At 45.4% G+C, this 17312-nt stretch overlaps 1 protein-coding gene across 1 annotated transcript in view; it reads right to left on the bottom strand.

Moving 5' to 3' along the window:
* The window catches only part of GRID1 (glutamate ionotropic receptor delta type subunit 1), a 793636-nt gene extending 792884 nt beyond the window's left edge, over window positions 1–752 (bottom strand). The window contains exon 1 of the mRNA XM_032231518.1: window positions 674–752. Coding sequence (XP_032087409.1) covers window positions 674–752 — 79 coding nt within the window. The remainder of the gene's footprint in view (window positions 1–673) is intronic.
* Between the last annotated feature and the right edge of the window lie 16560 nt (window positions 753–17312).

Below are 17312 nucleotides of genomic sequence, written 5' to 3'. Positions count from 1 at the left end.
GAGCCGAGCGCCCACCGGCCTCCCCCTCCCCCTCGGCCAGTCCTTGGGCGCCGGAAGTGGCGTTGGGGATCCCCCCCACGGCAGAGTCGAGCTCCCCCAGCCAACTCACGAACCTCCCCCTCCCACCTCAGCCCAGGCGGTGGGGAGGAGGTTCCGCTCCAAAGTTGAAGGAAGGCGGTGTGGCTGCGTCCTCCACCCCGGAAAGTGGAGAAGCCAGAGGAAGCAGCCACGCGCAAACAGGTCTTAAGGCGCCCGCGGGCTTTGCGGGAAGGGAAGGGAAGGGAAGGGAAGGGAAGAGACGCGACTGCAGCCGGCAGATGCGAGCGAGAGTCTCCAGAGGGATGGGGACCCTTCCGCGCACCCGGCACGCCTTTCAGTCCTCCCCAAACTTTGCCACAAGATCCATAGAGGGAGCTGTGATTTGCCAGTGGAGAGGGCAATCTCTCTCTCTCTTTTTACGCCCCCACTCCATTCTATCTTCGCCGCTTTGCACCCTAACTAGATCCGATTAATACTCCCCCCATCCGCGTCAACCTTTCTTATTAATGGATCCTTCACTAGTCTGCCTCTCCGCGCACGCACGCACGCCAGCGAGGGCTCTTGGGCTTTTCTTCCTTTCCTTCCTTCCTTCCTTTTTTTTCCTTTTCTTTCCTTTTTTCCCTTTTTCTCTTACCGATGTGGATGATCGAGTCGGCTCGCACGGAAAGACACTGAAAGATCCAAGGGAAAAGCCAGACCATCAGTACTTCCATTTCCAACCTCTGTCGAAGCACATCAGCCCGGATTTGGTCTGGGAAAAGCCAGAGAGATGGAAGGGAGGGAGACAGGGAGGGGGAGAGCGCGAGGAAGGAACGCAAGGTTGTGGTGTTTTCCCAAAAAGAAAAGAAAAATTCAAAAGGAATGTCAACCTCTCCCCTGGCCCTAAGGAATCTCCCAGCGCAGGAGCAGAGGAAAAAAGTGGGGAAGGAAGAAAATGGGGAGGGGAAAAAAAAGGAATCCGCCAAGAAGCGGCTGTAAACAAGGAGAGTAAGATTTGCTCTTCCGTGAAGTGGAAGGGGGCCAAATCAGGCTTGAGAAGACAGGAGCCAGTGGTTAAATCCCGGTTTGGCAGGAGACGACGGTGACCGGCGGTAAAGCCCTACGACTTCTTCTACGGCGGCGGCGGCGGCGGCAGCAGCTCTGGAGCACTCGTGTGTCTCCGAGTGTGAGTGTGTGCGTGTGTCAGAGCGCGCGCCCGAGCGTATGTGCCGGTGCGCGCGCGCGCGCGTCTCCGGGCCCCGGCAAACTGCGGAGGCACCCCCCCATCCTCCTCCTCCTCTGCGCCCCCTTCCCTCCCTCCCGCGGACCACGTGATTGCAGAGCCTCTCTACTCAATATAGTCTGGGCGCAAAAGCGACGGAGAGGAGAGGAAGGAACATCTCCCGTAGAGATCGGGGCGGGGAAGGGGGCGCTGGAGGGGGCTTGGAGAGGAGGAAGTAGCAGGAGCAGCCAGGAGAGAAGAGGAGAAGGCAGCTGGGCTGGGCAGGGCACGGAGAGCCCATCTCCCGGCTGGAAAGCCAGGCAGGTGGCTGGATGCCAGCGCAGGAGCCCCCTGGCAATCCCCTTCCCCTACTCCCTCGCTCCACATCCCTCTCCGCCCCTTCTCCCCCCCCGGGGGGGGGGGGGGTGGAATATGAAGAAGAATGCGTTGGAGCCCAGGCCGGAGCTGCAACGCGCGGCGCCTCTCCCCGGCGGCGGCGATGTTAACCTGGACTTCCGAGCGGCGGCGAGGCAGCGGCGGCGGCGGCGGCACCTGAGGATGCCGCGCCCGGGAAGCCTGGCTTGAGCTGAGCCCTTGCCTTCGTAGAGATGCGCCCTACACTCGGGGGGGGGGCAGGCAGAAAGCGAGCGGCGGGCCGAAGCGACCCCCACTCCCCACGCCGCCCCATCCTGGGGCAAAAGTTGGAGCCTTGCAGGGCGGTGCCTTTTCTGCCCGCGTTTCTAGCTTCCTGGCCGCGTTAGGGATTGGTTTAAGAGAGGCAGAAAATCGTCCTGGGGCTCTGGGGCTGTCCACCCCTCCGCCCAGGTTTGGACTTTCGATACTTTTAGGTCGCCCAGAGGAAACGCGAAAGCGAGACACTCTGTTGGCAGGGTCCCCACCACTACGCTCCCCTCCCCGCCTGCTCTTCCTAATCGCCCCTCGGCGACCTCCACCTTCTTTCCCAAGTAAATGGGAACGGCAGACACCCCCCTCCCCAGTCGCGCAACTACCGGAGGGGGGAGCGATGCGCGCAAATTTGGCGATGCCTCCGCTTGGGGAAGCCGGCGCCTTCCTTAAGACCTCCTGCCTCCTTTGGGCAGGCCGAGACTTCAGAAGGCCGATTCATCCCCTTAAAACAAACGCTCCAGTGATTGCGCCCCCCCCCCCCCGAACGTGAGAAGCCTTTTAAATAACGCCGCTTCCCGGAGCCCGAGAGAGCGAGTTTATTCAGGAGCCGAGAAGGGACGTAATGTGAGCGAGGGAAAGTCGCCAACGTGATTGAGAGGCTTCCGAGGTTGATCCGCGGGAAAGTAAAAAAAAAAAAAAAAAAAAACCGAGCGCGATCCTCGGTAGAGTTTAATCCGTGGCGCGAAGGGCGATATGAAATCAGTCTTTGCCGGGAAGAATCTAATTACGTTGGATGCCGTCCAGAAGCGCCTCGCCAGCTTCCTTGCTTTCCATTGTCTGGTGTGCAGATTTGGGTGTCAAAAGAGGAATAAACACAGCCGGCGGATCGTCGGCTGAAGCTTCTCACGCGCAGGTTTGCTTCCACTTAATAGAGGGAACTATGATCTCTCCACGGCGTTTACGCCTCACTGAGCAATTAGCTGGGGAAACAGCCTACAGATTTCCCCTTTCATCTCTCTCTCGAAAGAACAAGAAAAGCCAGCAGAGATGATGTAGCTCAGAGGGTGTCCAACCTTGCAACTTTTAAGTCCTGCGGACTTGTGGCTGGGGAATTCTGGGAGTCGAAGTCCAGGCCTTAAAGTTGCCAAAGTTGGACTAACTACATAAAATTTCAATGGCAAAGAGCAAAGTTCTACCCACCCAAGTGTTAAAATGGATGGGATTTGAATCTGGCTGCCTCAAACCTCCTGCCTGCTTCTCTTTTAGTCCTGCCTTCAAATAAGGGTTGTGAACCCCACCAGGGTTTCCCAGTGACAGTCACCCTCTTAAACCAATTTCCATTGACTGCAGTTCCTATTGCTGGATGTTCTTTGTGGACACAGACATACAGTGTCTGGCTTCTCAGACCCAACACTGGAAAGAGTACTCTGATGGCTGCCATTAAAATAATTGCCCAGATCACCATGAAATTCTCCCCCCCCCTCCACCACCACAACCACACACATACACAACAAGCTGTGCTCCCACATTGGGCTGCTGGGAAGGATGAGTGAAGAATGCAGGGGCTTCATCCCAAGGATATCTACTACTCTCAGCAGGGTCACCCATGGTGTGAGGGACATCACACTGCCAAGCTAATGCAAGCAGGCATGAATATTGGACACCAATGATATAGTCCTTGATGTATGACCAAAGAGCCGTGGTGGCGCAGTGGTTAGAGTACAGTACTGCAGGCTACTTCCCCTGACTGCCATTCAGCAGTTTGAATCTCACCAGGCTCATGGTTGACTCAGCCTTCCGTCCTTCCAAGGTGGGTAAAATGAGGACCCAGATTGTTGGGGGCAAGAAGCTGACTCTGTAAACCGCTTAGAGAGGGCTGTAAAACACTATGAAGAGGTATATAAGTCTAAGGGCTATTGCTATTCCTCTAACGACCATTCAAAGTAATAACGATGCCGAGGAACTTACAACTGCACTTACAATCATTGTGGCGCCTCTGTGCGGTCACGCAATCCAAATTCAGACCTTTTGGCAACTGGCATCTATTTATAATGACTGCAGCATGCCAGGGTCCCGAGATAATTCTTTGCAATCTTCCCAAGGGGCTCCCAACAAGCAAAGTCAACAGGGGAAGTCGGTTTCATTTCATTGCACAGTTTGCTTTAACAACAGTGCCAAAAAAACCTGTCATAAAATCAGGCATGACTCACTTAATGACCACATCACTTAGTGGGGCCTGAAATTCCGGTCAGAGTTGTGGTTGTAAATTGAGGACTACCTTTAAAGGAAGTTGCCAGAGGAAATTATCACTTTACTTACAATGGCAAAGCTGTCCATTCATACTACACAGGAGAATGGTAAGTGGTCCTGTTTTCTGAGCAGGAAAATTACATGGATTTGGTCAAAAAATCTTGGTAGTCCATAATTAATCTAATCGCTTTGAATCATCACTTCTGGACCTCTGCTTTGCACCATTTTGCAACCTAGAAAACTACTGCAGCCTGTTGTTTTTGTAGCAGAACTGGTATTTCTCAGTGTTCAGTGACAGTTGAGAGCATTTAAAAAAATATCCATGGCCACATTACCCATTTAAAGTAATGGGTTGTCTCCATCGCTTCTTATCATCTTAAACACAGCTTATTTCCAACCAAAGTCTAACACTGTTGAAGAAATCACAACCCCTTCATAATCAATAAACTTGACCACACCTGGAATACTGCATCCTGTTTTCTAGATGCAGTTTTCTAGATCTAGAAAGAGTGCAGAGAAGAGCAACCAGGATGATTAGGGGACTGGAAGCTAAAACATACGAAGAACGGTTACAGGAACCGGGCATGGCTAGTCTAGTGAAGAGAAGAACCAGGGGGAAGATGATAGCAGTCTTCCAATATTTGAGGAGCTGCCACAGAGAGGAGGGGGTCAAGCTATTTTCCAAAGCACCCAAAAGCCAGACAAGGAACAATGGGTGGAAACTGACCAAAGAGAGATTCAACCTGGAAATAAGCAGAAATTTTCTGACAGTGGGAACAATCAACCTATGGAACAGAAGTTGCCTTCAGAAGTTGTAGGAACTTCATCAGTGGAAGCTTTCAAGAAGAGACTGGACTGCCAGCTGTCCGAAATTGTGTAGGGACTGCTTGGGTAGGTGGACTAGACTAGATGACCCAGAAGGCACCTCCAACTCTATCAATCTGTGACCATATTACATTTTAAGTTAATCCATTGATAGCACCAACTACTTTATGGTAAAAACAATTTTACCAGGACCTTGATAAGACTCAAGGGAGGGTTCATGATGAAATGTTCTTTTGAACCCCCAATGTAGCCCTGCATCAGTGCTTTTGAAAGAGTGAGCCAAAGGGATTGAACCTATGGAGGCATGGAAGTCCATCCAATAGATCAGCACTTGAGACAATTTCAATGTTTTATTGTTTTGGAGAAAAGACAGGAAGAACTGTTAGAATCCATCCATCTCATTATTCCAGTCTTTTGACCCTCTTCAGATATTCTCTATGTTTGGGGCCTGGAAGAATGGACCCCATGGCTCCCTACACCTAAATATGATATATCCTTGACACAATTTCATTGTTTCTGTTGCATGGAAAAAAATCTTTGTTTACAGCAATTTCTCATTTTTGGATTCTAGGTAGCATTAAGACCTGGCATATGAGAAATCCATTTGAACTGAAGGGATATCCAGCACAACCTTGCCAACACACAACAATGCAGGAATTATTGTGAATCAACCTTTCTTTCTTTCTTTCTTTCTTTCTTTCTTTCTTTCTTTCTTTCTTTCTTTCTCTTTTCTTTTCTTTCTTTTTGCAGTTTTGACCTTGGAGAGCTTAGCATTATTACTTTGTCGACATTTTACTCCTCGCAAAAATGATAGAAAAATTGGATGTCTTACCCTCCTTAGTGCAATCCTCTTGACCAGATTTCCATTTTCAGAATAAACGTGAAATGAGAAGATACATTGGTATCAAATAGATTTTGCTTCTGTGTGAGGCAGATTGACTGAAAAAATTCACGCTGGTTGTTCAAATTCCTGGATGCTTTTAGCAAGAGTGAACTGAAGGGTTTTAACCTATGGAGGCAGGGAAGTCAGTCAGGTATATCAGCACCTGGGACAGCTCCGTTGCATTATTTTATTTATTTATTTTAATCAGAAGCAGCTCAAAACAGCCTCCATATCTTGGCTTCTACTTTCCCTGTAGTATGTAACTTGGTTGCCATTATAGTTCTATAATATTTATGTGTCGGTCATTACATTTCCTAGAATATGAAAAGGTAAAAATTGCATGAATTATTGTCCAATTGAACCAGGATTCCCTGGGAAGGAAGAAATTGTCACATGGATGAAGAGATCCCATTCCAATCCAATCAACTTTGGGGATGGGCAGCTTCTGCCAGCCATGGTATGTTGAAGTCTTCACCCAAAAGCAGGTGGGCCCTGGGGCAAACTGGGGATGAATTCTCCAGATGTTTCATTTATTTATGACTATCTGGGTCCATGCAGCTGTCAGCTCAAGAAGCAAGAGCACACAGTGTTCAAAAAGCTGTGTGAAATTCAAAACATAATCTTCAAAATGGAAAGAGTAACAACCACCATGGAACACATTAAAAATGGGAGTCAGTTCATTATATAATCTCCAATCTACTCTGCAGATAAAGTTGGTCACTTGTTTCTTATTCCAGTTTTAAGATAAGATTTTTTAAAAGTATTTTTCCAGGATTCAGAGAGTCATAAATATGTTATCATACAGGGATGATGGGAAGTTTCTAATCTTCTATGGCATGCTTCATTCATGGAAGTTGCTGCCATTCTTTGTGGATTTGCCTAAATCCAAATCCAACTTGCTATTTTTCTATCAGAGGAAGCTCGCACTGATAGCTCAAATTCTAACATTGGTGTGATCAGGAAAGGAATCGTTATATGGAGCCCACAAATATCTGAACTGCTAGAAATATGGGCTGATTAACTATATGCGTCAGTTCTTCTCTTGATTATGGTAATTCAGAAGGGAGTCACCAAAATTTCAACATTTATGATGTTCATGTATTGTTTTGGGGTTAACACAAACTCTTAAAAATAATTTTTAAATGCTTGGGATGAAAAACCTTCAAACATTCTGAAGGCTGAGGTTGCTTGGTGGCTACTGAAGGCTCAATGAACAAGGCTGTTTGCCCTGGGTGTGAAATTTCAGCAGCCTAAACACCAGTGATAGGATTCAGCCAGTTCGCACCTATTCCGAAGAACCATTTCTTAACTTTCTAAGCAGTTCAGAGAACCAGTTGTTGGAAGAAATCTCCTTTTGTGATTTTCCACTTTACAGGCCTAATCCTGTAAGGAAGGCAGGAAGAAAACATTCTTGTATTGTTTCTAGCCTAATCTTTATTGTCCTGCTTACAGAAACCGCCTCTCCGGTTAAACGCTAAGGCGAAGTGTTCATGGATGTGAGTGACGTTGAGTTGCCCACACCCACACAGTCACATGACCACCGAGCCATGCCTCCACAGCTGGTCATTAGGGCAGAGAACCAGTTGTTAATTTTTTTGAATCCCACCACTGCTAAACACCCATGGGTTTCTCACAACAACAGTGATCCTGGATTGGGTGGCAACGGACTGGAAATTGCAGGGATGGATGGGGAACGATGGGTTTGGCTCTACTGGTGAGTGGGGACTTCAGATTCTGCCTCAACTTCCTGCAACCAACATCTTTAGTAAAAGTTATTTTTGCTTCAATTAATTGGAGTCTGCTTTCCTAAATGATTGTTTTGCGGGAGGTCTGATCAGTAATTGATAAGATATGATATTAAGAAACAAAGGTGGATTTATCTGGGACCAATTAGGGTTAATTTTTGAGATGATTTGGGATTAAGCCATGGTAAATTTTCTATGGGTTGATTATAATAACATTCTGTTAACAGGGGGTTTTGGAATTCCAATCTTGTCTTTATTTTATTATAGCTGGACACCCGTGCTTCGCTACAAAACTGTGTGATCAGGCTTAATACTTAGAGCTTGAAAATTAATGTAGAATGTGTAACTCCCAAGCATCAGAGTGTGTTAATATAAGGCAACTGGCAGTTGGAACAGAGTTCCTTTCAAGTGGGGAGGGGGCGTTTAACCCCTTAGCATCGATGCGTGTTAATATAATACTGTATAAGAATTACTGATGATCTGATGGTCATTTCATCAAATCCCTTCTTAGCGAGCACCTAGAAGCCAAGAGGAATATACATGCCAAATTTCAAGTTTGTAGGCTTTACAGTTCTGGAGATTTCGTGATGAGTGAGTGGTATTTGCCTATTAGATATATATAGATTATTAATAATTCCTATTACTTTTATACAATATGTTTATTGTTATTGTTTTTCCTGTTAACTATTAAGTTATTAATATAGTACATAGATGATAGGCTAACAATTTGTAAACAAATTTAGAAATTTAGTAGTTTAAAATTATTTTGGTCTGTTTTGCAAAAGGTGGGAAATTAACACTGTCCTTTTACATTAATTAGCATTCAGCTAGGGAGGGTATTATGTGTATATGTGTTTGTCTTTTTTCTGTTTTTCTTCCTTTTAAGATACCTTTTCTTTTTTTATGTCTTGTTTGTTGTGTTTCTTATTCTTTTGTCTTTTTTCTTTTAAATATTTTGGTGTTTTGTATTTTAACCCTCTTTGAATAAACTAAAAAACAGGTCTTGGTATAAACCTAAGTTATAATTTAGCTGTAGTGGAATAAAAAATTCCATACAGTCACCTCCATAACTCTGCTGAAGACCCATTCCTCAATTTTATGGTCCTTTGTGTGGTCCTGCTACCCAGTGGTGGGTTGCCAATTTTTTCACTACCGGTTCAGTCATGCTCGAGCATGCATGCAACATTTCTGTGCATGCTCAGAAGCATCTGGAAAAGTGGGTGGAGCCTCCCACTGCCGCTATGACTGGTTCAGCCGAACTGGGTTGAACCAGGAGCAACTCACCACTGCTGCTATCACAGAAAAGGAATATTGCCTTGCTCAACTCGGTATCTGACTCGGAATGATGTGAATTCTGCTTTGTCTTCCCATACAGTGCCTCAAGTGTTGTGTCAAAAGTAAAGGTAAAGGTTCCCTTTGCACATATGTGCTAGTCTTTCCCGACTCTAGGGGGTGGTGCTCATCTCTGTTTCAAAGACAAAGAGCCAGTGCTGTCCGAAGATGTCTTCGGTGGTCATGTGCCCAGTATGATTAAACACCAAAGGGACACAGAATGCTGTGACCTTCCTACTAAAGGTGCTCCCTATTTTTCTACTAGCATTTTTACTTGCTTTCGAACTGCTAGGTTGGCAGAAGCTGGGACAGGTAATGGGAACTCACTCTGTTATACGACACTAGGGATTTGAACCACTGAACTGCTGACCTTTCTGATCAACAAGCTCAACTTCTTAGCTACTGAGCCACTACGCTGGGTCTAAGAGTTGTCAAATATGACAGGATCCCCTTCCTTTTTATCCTTATTCCCATCACAGTATGCATCAAGCATTTTTACTTATTAGCTACTCAGCATTTAGCGTACAGTATCCTTTTATGTCTCTGGCAATTAAAATCAAAATTATTGTGTTTACAACACTTAGATACCTTTTTATTTTTGCAATCAGCAGGAAGTAAAGGCATAATTGCCACAAAAAATTACCCTTGTATTAGGCTTCAGAACATGAAATGGGGATCCTATTTTTAGCTGATGATAACATCACACACTAACAAAGGTTTTCATGAAGTTCAGGGGAGCCCTTACAATAATACAATAGCAGAGTTGGAAGGGACCTTGGAGGTCTTCTAGTCCAACCCCTTGCCTAGGCAGGAAACCCTATACCATTCCAGACAAATGGCTATCCAACATCTTCTTAAAGACTTCCAGTGTTGGGGCATTCACAACTTCTGGAGGCAAGCTGTTCCACTGATTAATTGTTCTAACTGTCAGGAAATTTCTCCTCAGTTCTAAGTTGCTTCTCTCCTTGATTAGTTTCCAACCATTGCTTCTTGTTCAACCCTCAGGTGCCTTGGAGAATAGTTTGACTCCCTCTTCTTTGTGGGATACCCCTGAGATATTGGAACATTGCTATCATGTCTCCCCTAGTCCTTTTCATTAAACTAGACATACCCAGTTCCTGCAACCGTTCTTCATATGTTTTAGTCTCCAGTCCCCTAATCATCTTTGTTGCTCTTCTCTGCACTCTTTCTAGAGTCTCCACATGTTTTCTACATCATGACGACCAAAACTGAATTCAGTATTCCAAGGTGGCGCAGTGGTTAAATGCAGCACTGCAGGCTACTGCTAGATCAGCAGGTCAGCGGTTCAAATCTCACCGGCTCAGGGTTGACTCAGCCTTCCATCCTTCCGAGGTGGGTAAAATGAGGACCCAGATTGTTGGGGGCAATATGCTGACTCTCTGTAAACCGCTTAGAGAGGCCTGAAGGCCTATGAAGCGGTATATAAGTCTACTGCTATTGCTATTGCTATTGCAAAAAAATGGAGGGGAGCGCCTCTCATGCATGCATATGTACTGGGGGGGGTATCGCACATTGCATTATGGGTGTGGCATACCCACATACGACCCCCCCTGCGCTTCCCCCCTTATGGCACACGAGCCAAAGATAGGCTCAAGATCCAGAAGGATTTTGACAGACTTGAACACTGGGCCCTATCTAACAAAATGAAATTCAATGTAGAGAAAAGTAAAGCCCTACACTTAGGTAATAGATAAGAAAAACCAAAAAGACTGGGTGAAACCAGTCTACTGCTATTGCTATTGCTATTGCCTTACCAAGGCATTATAAAGCGGTATTAACATTTCACGTGATCTTGATTCTATCCCTCTGTTTATGTAGCCTAGAACTGTGTTGGCTTTTTTGGCAGCTGCTGCACACTGCTAGCTCATATTTAAATGGTTGTCCACTACAACTCAAGATCCCTCTCACAGTTACTACTATTGAGGAAGGTACCACCTATACTGTACCTGTGCATTTTGTTTTTCTTGCCTAAATGTAGAACCTTACTCTTTTCACCATTGAATTTCATTTTATTAGATAGTGCCCAATGTTCAAGTTTCCTTCTGTATCTTAAGCTGTCTTCTGGAGTGTTGGCTATTCCTGCCAGTTTGGTGTCATCTGCAAATATGATGAGTTCCCCATTTATTCCCTCATCCAAATCATTAATGAAGATGTTGAAGAGTACTGGGCCTAAAACAGAGCCTTGGGGTCCTCCACTGCATACTTCCCTTCATGTAGATGCAGTTCCATTGAGCACTACACGTTGAGTGCGGTTGGTCAGCCAGTTATGAATCCATCTGGTGCTGATGCTGTCCAACCCACATTCTTTTACTTTATCTGGTAGTAGGTTATGGTCTACCTTATCAAATGCCTTACTGAAGTCCAAGTAAACTACATATATCGACAGCATTCCTCTGGTCCACTAATTTTGTCACTTTGTCAAAGAATGCGATAAGATTAGTCTGGCATGATCTGTTTTTGACAAACCCATGTTGGCTTTTGGCTATTACTTTGTTTATTTCTAGGTGTTCGTTAATTCACTGCTTGATTATCTTTTCCAGAATCTTTCCTGGTATTGAGGTCAGGCTGATAGGTCCATAGTTTCCTGGATCTATTTTTCCCCTTTTTTGAATATGGGAACCACATCAGCTCTTTTCCAGTCCTCTGGCAGTTCCCCAATACTCCAGGATCTCTGAAAGATATAGTTCAGTGGTTCTGAGCTCTCATCTGCCAGTTCCTTCAAAACCCTGGGGTGTAATCCTTTGAAACAATGAATAAAAGAATCAAGTATTTCTAGAATGATAACCCAGATGTTTCATTATGAAAATTGATATGACCAGCCAACTTAAACGAATGATTCTAGATGGGTAACAATACAAAACCCTGAATAAAATAATGACAATGCAATTATAAACAATACATTCAAAAAAACCCTCCCCATTCCAATTGTGTTTATGTGGAGCTCCATTGTTATTAGGCAACTGCTCCCCAACTGTGGAATAATGAGTGCCTTAATTTAACAACATCTGGAAAGCTATTGGTGAAGAAGATGACTTCTCAACCCTCCCATCCCACAAGTCCCTTGGGTCGTCTTCTCCTAGACCTGCCTTCTGTTTTGAACCAGCAGCTTGGTAGTTCCTGCAATCATCATCAATAAGGGCAACTCAGTTGGTGTTCTTCACCTACCCTGATACGTGTCTAATTCGTTTCTCAACTGGTAACTCAGAAGGGAGTCACCCAAATTACATGTTGTAATTACCACACTTGGACTACTGTACCACACCCAGTTTCAGTTGCAATGATGTCAAAAAGATGTTGAGACTCTAGAAAGAGCAAGAGAATAGCAACAAAGATGACTAGGGGATTGGAAGCTAAAACATATAAGGAAAGATTGCAAGAATTGGATATGTCTATTGTAATGAATACAAGGACTAAGAGTGACATGATATCAGTCTTCCAATATCTAAAGGGCTTCCACAATGAAGAGGGGTGGGGTCAACCTATTCTCCAAAGCACCCAAAGGCAGAAAAAGTAACAGATGGAAATTTAATCAAGGAGAGAAGCAGTGGCGAAATTCTTTTTTTGTTTACTACTGGTTCTGTGGGCGTGGCTTGGTGGGTGTAGTGTGGTTTGGTGAGCGTGGCTTGCTTGGCATGGCAGGGGAAGGATACTGCAAAATCTCCATTCCCACCCCACTGGGGCCAGCCAGAGGTGGCATTTGCCAGTTCTCCGAACTACTCAAAATTTCCGCTACTGGTGCTGGATTTCACCCATGGAGAGAAGCAATCTAGAACTAAAGAGAAATTTCCAGATAGTGAGAACAATTAATCAGTTGGAACAACTGGCATCCAGAAATTGTAGGTGCTTCATCAGTGGAGGCTTTTAAAAAGAGATTTGTCTGGAATGTAGGGTTTCCTGGTAGAACATGGGGTTAGTTTAGAAGACCTCCAAGGTCCCTTCCAAATCTGTTATTCTGTGATAGAAATGAGACTTTTCAGAGATGAAAAAAGTAAAAAAATGAAAAGTTAAACATATTTCTATAGTGTTATATTCTGTAAAATGTGTGTATAATGTGAGGATTCAGCTTCTCATCTCCTGCTCCAAGATTTAGAAAGTAGGCCAATGTCACAAAAGAGAAACAAAATCATTTTTTTTTAAATGTGGTATGAAAATGTTTCAGTTTTTCAAAACGCAAACATTCTATACTGAACATCAATTACAAAGTGATTTGGACTATTGATTTGGACATCAATCAAACAGAAAAATTCCTAGAAAAGATGTAATGCTCCCAAATCTTCCATCAGTTTGCTCCAAATAATTCCTTGCTGCCATAATTGTCTCCACTAAGACAACTCCTCAGCATCTCATCTGTGTTCATCATTCTTGCTCTGTTTTCAGACTCCAGGTTTGACAATTCGGAACAACTTGTGGAATTCCCTGACATTCAAACCCTGAACTGATGCAGACCAGTCTTAGATTTTACTGCCAACTCACCTTCATGTAATGATATCTGGGCATGACCTTGACAAATGAGGGAAAGAGATGCTCCCTAGGGAATTGTAAGATAAAAGGGGTGACAGTCCACCACTGAATAAGGGGCAAAGAATGGTGTTGTGGTCCAGCGGCGGCCTGTGGAGCTGGCAGCAGATTCTGATAGTGAGGAGGTTAGGGAGGAACATGGGCCAGTCCTGGAGTCTGGGGAAGGCTCAGACAAGAGCTCTGCATCAAAGGCAGAGAGGGCGCCAGGACAATCTGGGAGTTCTGTGCTGCCTCCGGAGCCTCTGGAGTCTGATATCAGTGAGGCAGAGGAACAGGGGGACCCCGTTCCCAGTGCACACATGCGCAGAGCTGCCAGAAGGCAAGAACAGTTAAGACAAAAGGGGCGACTCGGGAATAAGGCTTGGAGATGATTGGCCCCTCCCATAAGACATAAAGGAGGAGCAAAGGCACGTGAGCCTTTGCAGGAAGCAACTTTGTTCGTTCTGGTCAGTTTAAATTCTGAAGTGCCGTTTTGACTCTGTCCTCTGTGTGGCCTTGCAAAGCTAATTGGCAATGAGGTCTTTGGCAGCGTTTCAAGGGAGATAAAGGTGGGTGCTTATTAGCCTTATCCCGAAGGACTTTTGCAGACTTCTGTTGGACTCTTTACAAACTATTTGTGACTCATCACAGGCTGTGAATGAATATAATTCACAGCCCTTGAAATAAAAAGAGGGTTTGGGGGACTAAGCATGTGCTTTTTACTGTCTCAGAAAGCCTAGGTCCTAACAAATGGATCTGTCCTATTCACCAGGCAGTACAAGGAGACAGAGCGGTATCTGTACTTTCAGACTTGCAAGACTCTGTTAATACAGTCTTATAATAATCCTTTCATATTTCCTGTCTGATCTTCTTGGGGGTCTGACACCCCGTTTTACCAGTCCTGTACCCGACTACCTATCTATCTCTTTCTCTTGTGTCTTACAACTGTGACTGTGGATTGGACTATCTGGACCTCTTCCACTGGGTCATTAGTCTCCCAGTTTCAATCTGCATTGGCACTCTCTGTATGGTACCCTATCTATCAGGTAAACTTCCCTGTATTTTAACAGATTGACAGAGTTGGAAGGGACCTTATAGATCATCTAGTCCAACCTCCTGCTCAATCAGGAGACCCTACACCATTTCTGACAAATAGCAGTCCAATCTCTTTTTGAAAGCTTCCAGTAATGAAGCTCCCACAACTTCTGAAGGCAACTCCTGTTTCATAGGTTGATTGTTCTCACTGTCAGAAAGTTCCTCCATATTTCTAGGTTAAATCTCTTCTTGGTGAGCTTCCTTCCATTAATCCTTGTCTGGCCTTCCGGTGCTTTGGAAAATAGCTTGACCCCTTCCTCTCTGTGGCAGCCCCTTAAATATTGGAAGATGCTATCATGTCTCCCTTGGTCCTTCTCTTCACTAGACTAATCACGCCCAGTTCCTGCAACCATTCATCATATGTTTTAGTCACCAGTTGCCTAATCATTGTGGTTGCTCTCATCTGAACTTTTTCTAGAGTCTCAACATCTTTTTTATAGTGTGGTGACCAAAACTGGATGCAGTCCTCTAGGTGTGGTCTTAGTAAGGCTTTATAGAGTGGTATTAGCACCTCCCTTGATCTTCGTTGTATACTGCTCTTAATGTAACTTAGGATTGCATTGGCTTTTTTGGCTGCCGCCGCCGCACATGTCTAACTCATATTTAGCTGGTTATCCCCTAAGACTCCAAGATCCCTCTCACAGTTACTGCTATTAAGCCTGGTTTCACCCAGTCTTTTTGGTTTTTCTTATCTATTACCTAAGTGTAGGGCTTTACTTTTCTCTACATTGAATTTCATTTTGTTAGATAGGGCCCAGTGTTCAAGTCTGTCAAAATCCTTCTGGATCTTGAGCCTATCTTTGGCTCGTGTGCCATAAGGGGGGAAGCGCAGGGGGGGTCGTATGTGGGTATGCCACACCCATAATGCAATGTGCGATACCCCCCCCCCCAGTACATATGCATGCATGAGAGGCGCTCCCCTCCATTTTTTTGCAATAGCAATAGCAATAGCAGTAGACTTATATACCGCTTCATAGGCCTTCAGGCCTCTCTAAGCGGTTTACAGAGAGTCAGCATATTGCCCCCAACAATCTGGGTCCTCATTTTACCCACCTCGGAAGGATGGAAGGCTGAGTCAACCCTGAGCCGGTGAGATTTGAACCGCTGACCTGCTGATCTAGCAGTAGCCTGCAGTGCTGCATTTAACCACTGCGCCACCTTGGCTCTTGGCACCTTGCATGCTTTTTTTCACCCTCCCCAGGCTCCAGAGGCTTTATAGGAGCCTGGGGAGGGTGAAAACAGCCTCCCCTGCCGCCCTCGAGGCCCTCCGGAGGCTTCAGGGACTTTCAGGAGGCTTCTCTGAAGTCTCCAAAGGACTACAAAGGACCCTACGAGACTTCCTGTTTGCTCGTAGGGCCATTTTCAGTCCTCTGGAGGTTTCAGGGAAGCCTCCTGAAGGTCCCTGAAACCTCTGGAGGGCTTAAACCAACCCTAGGAGCAAGCTGGAAATCCGTTCCCGAACTTCTGGTCTGCCTATAGGGCCATTTTTTTTGCACTCTGGAGGCTTCAGGGAAGCTCATGAAGCCTCCAGAGGGCCTCCGGGGGGGGGGCTCTTTTTACCCTCCCCAGGCTCCTATAAAGCCTCTGGAACCTGGTGAGGGGAAAAAATGGCTTTAAAAAAGGCTGAAATTAGCTGGCCAGCGCGTGCATGCACACTGGCCAGCTGACAGGGCAACATCTCACGTGCCCTGACAAATGGCTCCACGTGCCACCTGTGGTACGCATGCCATAGGTTTACCATCCTGGTTCTAGGGTGTTGGCTATTGCTGCCAGCTTAGTATCATCTGCAAAGTTGTTAAGTTCCCCTTCTATTCCATCATCTAATTTCTCCTAGTATTTGGGTGCACTGCTTAGCCAAGCATTCTACCTACCTCCTTAGTCATTTGAAGTATTGCCAGCTGCTATTGTGTGATTGCTTAGCCTAGAACAGGACAGTTGTTGGAGATGACTTTGGAGAATCCATCCTGAAGCCATTCAGAAAGCCACAGGTGCAGAAGCATGTGTTATGCCCAGGGAGGTAGGTGAGTATTAGAAAAGCTGGCTCTCCCCTCCTCCTTCTCCCCCACCCACTCCTAGGAGTAGCAGAAGAGAAGAAAACAAACTTGCAAAGATTCAGCTGACCTCAATGAAATATTCTTCTAGCCTCCTGCAGTCATTTACCTGATCTATCTCACTATGTCTACTGCAGAGGCCGACTTCAGTCCTAGATAGCCTTAAACCATCACTGTAAAATACAGATGCTGTGGGATAAGTAGATTAACCCTACCACACCTGTGCTGCAATCAACCAGGTGACTAGCAAGATTTTTCTGCAGCTTTTGCTGCCATCTAGTGACCATCCCCATTTTTACAGCCAAGAAATGGTAGTCCCAGATACAGATATATCACATCCAATCAACTGCAAAAACCAGGACCTGAAACATTTTCCTTCCAAGTCTTAATCTTTCAGTATTTTAGTCACTCTAATAAATATATGTCTTAAGGGACTAGCAGATTCCTGCTGATCGAGAAACAAGATAATCTTAAGTAGCATTTGATGCTTCTAAAAGTGTGTGTAGCTATCTATAGACAAAGCAACATAGGCATGCACAAACAAGCACACACACACACACAATGCCTAAATATGCATTGCACATTTTGTCACAATGCCTCTTCCCAGCTCAAGAGAAACTGCAGAGGAATCCTATATGTGTCTATCCAAAAAAAGGTCCCTTTGAATTCACTGGAGTTCACTCTGATATAAGGAGGTTAGGCTTGCTTTTCCACATATGAGAAAAAGCAGAGGTGCCTGGCTTGGT

Source organism: Thamnophis elegans, chromosome 15 (genome assembly GCF_009769535.1).
Source record: "Thamnophis elegans isolate rThaEle1 chromosome 15, rThaEle1.pri, whole genome shotgun sequence".
Lineage (NCBI taxonomy): Eukaryota > Metazoa > Chordata > Lepidosauria > Squamata > Colubridae > Thamnophis > Thamnophis elegans.
The sequence above is the reverse complement of the archived record's forward strand: the minus strand, read 5'-3'. Positions and strand labels throughout refer to the sequence as shown.